Source organism: Pteropus vampyrus, unplaced genomic scaffold (assembly GCF_000151845.1).
Source record: "Pteropus vampyrus isolate Shadow unplaced genomic scaffold, Pvam_2.0 Scaffold68, whole genome shotgun sequence".
Classification (NCBI taxonomy): domain Eukaryota; kingdom Metazoa; phylum Chordata; class Mammalia; order Chiroptera; family Pteropodidae; genus Pteropus; species Pteropus vampyrus.
In genome coordinates this window covers 8,303,512-8,307,265 of record NW_011888849.1, presented here as the reverse complement: position 1 = coordinate 8,307,265, position 3,754 = coordinate 8,303,512, and the positions used below count along the sequence as shown (strand labels likewise).

Genomic DNA, 3,754 nt, shown 5'->3' with positions numbered 1-3,754 from the left:
AATTTTGCTTCCAAATAGAGGCTCTAGCACATGAATTGAGTGCATTCCAAAAGTTTACTTGTATATGAGCTTCCAAAACTCAGAACATATTTTTATACAAGAGGAACTTCTGTTAAATCCCTGAACCCATATATAACTATCATTATTGTTTTTCATTGTCCTATAAATAGTAAGAATCTAATAGCTATGTATAATAGATCTCATCTATAATAAATCCATGACAAACATCATGACAAATGAGTGTTTCTCATGGTAGACTGATGGTGTAATGAAAAAATCTAAAATTTCAGTGGTTTAAACAAACACATTGATTTTTCTCTCACAAGACACAACGAGTGTGTACATAGTCGGGTGATGTTTTTGACAGCTTTTCTACGTGTAAAGATTCAGGGGCTCAATTTGATTTAACTTGTGTTTTTACCCTTTGACTTCTTTATTCAGGTAGAGATTGGGAGAGAAAGGGGAGGTTCACACAGATTTAAGAATACTTATTTCTTCCTTTACACTTACTTTACATTGATCAGTACTACATCACATGGTTCCATCAAATTACAAAGGTTGAGAAATCTATTTTCATTGAGATACCATTCCATGGTTACTATTTGTTTCAGGCCATTTGCTTTTGTCTAGAAATTTAACTTATTTTAATTTAATCTAATTTTATTTGACTCTATTCCATTCCATTCCATTCCATTCCATTCCATTCCATTCCATTCCATTCCATTCCATTTCTTGATTCAATGTTGAAAGAAATGAAAAAAGATAAGAAAAGAAAGAGGGGGAGAATAGGAGGAAAAGAAGGAAGCAAGGGAGGGCAGAAGGGAGGAAACAATTTCATAAGTATCATATACATATTTCTAGAGATTTTGGCCATCTATTTATACTACTAAAACAAAATAAACAAATAAAACAAAAATACTTTTATATAACTTCTGTCTCTTTTTTCACTCAGGATGGATAAGAAAAGTTACACAAAAACTGTGATGATTTCATTACTAATGAAGTAACATTTTTGTGTGAAGACACAATCAAGATTCATCTACATATTTAAGGAAAATTTAAATGTTTACTTCCAGACACCAATACTGAGTTAGAGATGCAGGGTTGTAACAGGCATTGTTAACTATTTGCTCATAGGTGGTAGTTGAGCAGATGCCTAGCTTAGTATACACTGTAAAATATAATTATTGGGCTCACACAATGGTTTGAAAAATTTCTAATTAGTTGTAAATATTTCAAATCTGGACCTGTTTCACCACATAGTAATATTCACTAGAGATGAGTTTGTAGTTGACCTCTTTGGACTAGTCACAGACTCACTTTTATTTATCCCTACCATTTCATACTTTAGACTGCTTCACTTATTTAGGTTACTTCTTGTTCCCTGAAGACATTGAGTTTATGACTCCTAATAGAGAATCTGTGAGCAGCTATATCAAAAATACTTGTAAACATAAAATCATCCCCTAGGATAAATTATGGTTAGCTATATAAAGATAAATATACTTAATCTAGAATATCCAATTTATGCTCCTGATGTATATGTATTTATATAATTTTAAGTGTGTCATGTACATGCAGAACAATATATGATTTGAATTTACATTTTTTATATCTATATTGGGCAATAGTAAAGAGCTCATGTTCTGGATTCAGACAGCCTGTGCTAATCAGGTCCAAGTTATTAAATGTATCTTTGTTTTATCAGTTTTCTTATTTAAAATTGGAATAATAGTCATAACTACCTGATATGATAGTTATTAGAATTAAATGAGTTAAAGCCTGTAGAATATTGAGGAAAAAATTTAAAGTGTATGTTGTAAGCAGAGAATAAATGCTTTTAGTTTTCTTCATTTTTCTAAATAAGGATAGAAATAATTCTGTGTATGTTAAATAAATAGGACACATTCATAAACAGCTATTATAATTTATTTTAGCCCATATGTAAATTTGTATATATATATCTCTTTATCTACACATACATAAAGTTGGCTAAAGCAGATATAAAGACTATATATGATGATTACATGGAATAAATTATTCCAAGTAGTCATATCTCAAATTCCTAGTCACAATAAATAAATGATCTCATGGTATTTATAAAATCTAAAGGCTGTGTTTTTCATTCTTCTGAGTGTTCTTAAAGAGCACATTAACAAACAAACAAAAACACCTTCTCTCAGGTCCTAGTTAATAACCAAGAAAACAAACAAAATCTACAACAGTCGAAGTCATTTAGGGTTCTATAAATTCTAAGTAAACAACAATCTATCATTCTCAACATGCCCCCACATCTAGTGGAGATTGCATAAACAAAAATATTATTTATTTCTAAATTTAAAAATGTCTATGCTTAGTAGGGAAGAAATAAAAGTTATTTTTAGTTATAGAAATGTTAATGAGTAAAAGCCAAACAAATTCTGTTTTTTTTCTTCTTTCAGGTCTCTGTGGTCAATCAATTGGATATGCAAGTCATTGTTTCTAATGTGCCCCCAACTCTGGTGGAAAAAAAGATAGAAGATCTTACTGAGTAATGGATTTTTGTTTACTTATATATTTATTTTCATACAGTTATAATTTGTATTGGATTAGATCATTTAAATTATTTTAATGTTTAGATTAAACATACATTTTAAAACACTGTCTTAATAATAATTTAGCTTGCTCTTTTTCTGAAATAGGTAGCTTTATTTGAAATATGTGAAGATTCTGAGAGTACTTTCAAATAGGAATGAAAATTAGATGTGAGAAGATATTATTCAGAATGCTTTGATTGATGCATCAATATAACCTCAAATGCAGCATGTAAGAAATAAATCATAACATTAATTATTTGAGTATAAATCATGATTTTTGTGGCCCCAGATTATTCAGATAACTCATTATCTAAGCAACCCAGCTAGTCTAGAGAATGCTATCTCTCAAAGTGGTGTATTTAGATGCCTAAAGCTTATTCTTTCAAAGAAAAAGATGATAAATTTTAAACAATATATATTTTTAATTATTCTAAAACATGTGCCATGCCCCTCTGCCTTTGAACAGTTTACACTGAACATGACTGAATCTATTATTGCTGACCTAAAGTTGTGATTATTAAGTTGCACGTTCTCTAGTGCTATCAAAGATTATTAAAATGTCTTTACTATCTCACTCTTATCTACCCTAACCTAGCCTGCCATCATTTTATAATTTCTACATTGGTATTTATTTATTATTCTCTCTTCTATTGCGTTCAGGTTGACAGATATCAGTTGTCACTGTTTATCTGCTTCTCTCTAGCAAAATACCTCCCACTTCTCAGTTACTGGAAGAAGCTTCAGATAGATAACTAATCTTTTAGTAATTATATGTCAAGTAAAATACAATAGGCATTGATGAAGGCAAGACCGATTCTCTTATAATAAAGGCATGTGTGTTTAATAATAATGATTTATGGACATTTTATGAAATTTAACCTTTGGCCATCACATAAAATGTCTTATGAATGAGATGATTATCAATATTTATGCATGGAATGTCAATCATGCAGTGTCTTGTTCACATGTTCAAAAGTGGTTTATATATGCTTAACCCATATTAAAATAATAGCTGATTACACCAGAAAATTTTAGAATTATACCTATCCCTTAGCTGCTTTAATGTCATCTGTTAGGGGTAGGCTTTCTTTGATTACACTATCCAAAGGAGATGATACTCTTTTCAACCTCTAACTTTTATTTTTTTATTTTTTTTCAAAGCATTATTTAGTATTTTT

General features: G+C 29.8%; 1 protein-coding gene across 1 annotated transcript in view; it reads left to right on the top strand.

Moving 5' to 3' along the window:
- PCDH15 (protocadherin related 15) overlaps nt 1–3,754 on the top strand; it is a 562,288-nt gene that overhangs the window by 514,371 nt on the left and 44,163 nt on the right. Inside the window, exon 29 of the mRNA XM_011361648.1 lies at nt 2,442–2,530. Within this exon, the coding sequence (XP_011359950.1) occupies nt 2,442–2,530 (89 nt within the window). The remainder of the gene's footprint in view (nt 1–2,441; nt 2,531–3,754) is intronic.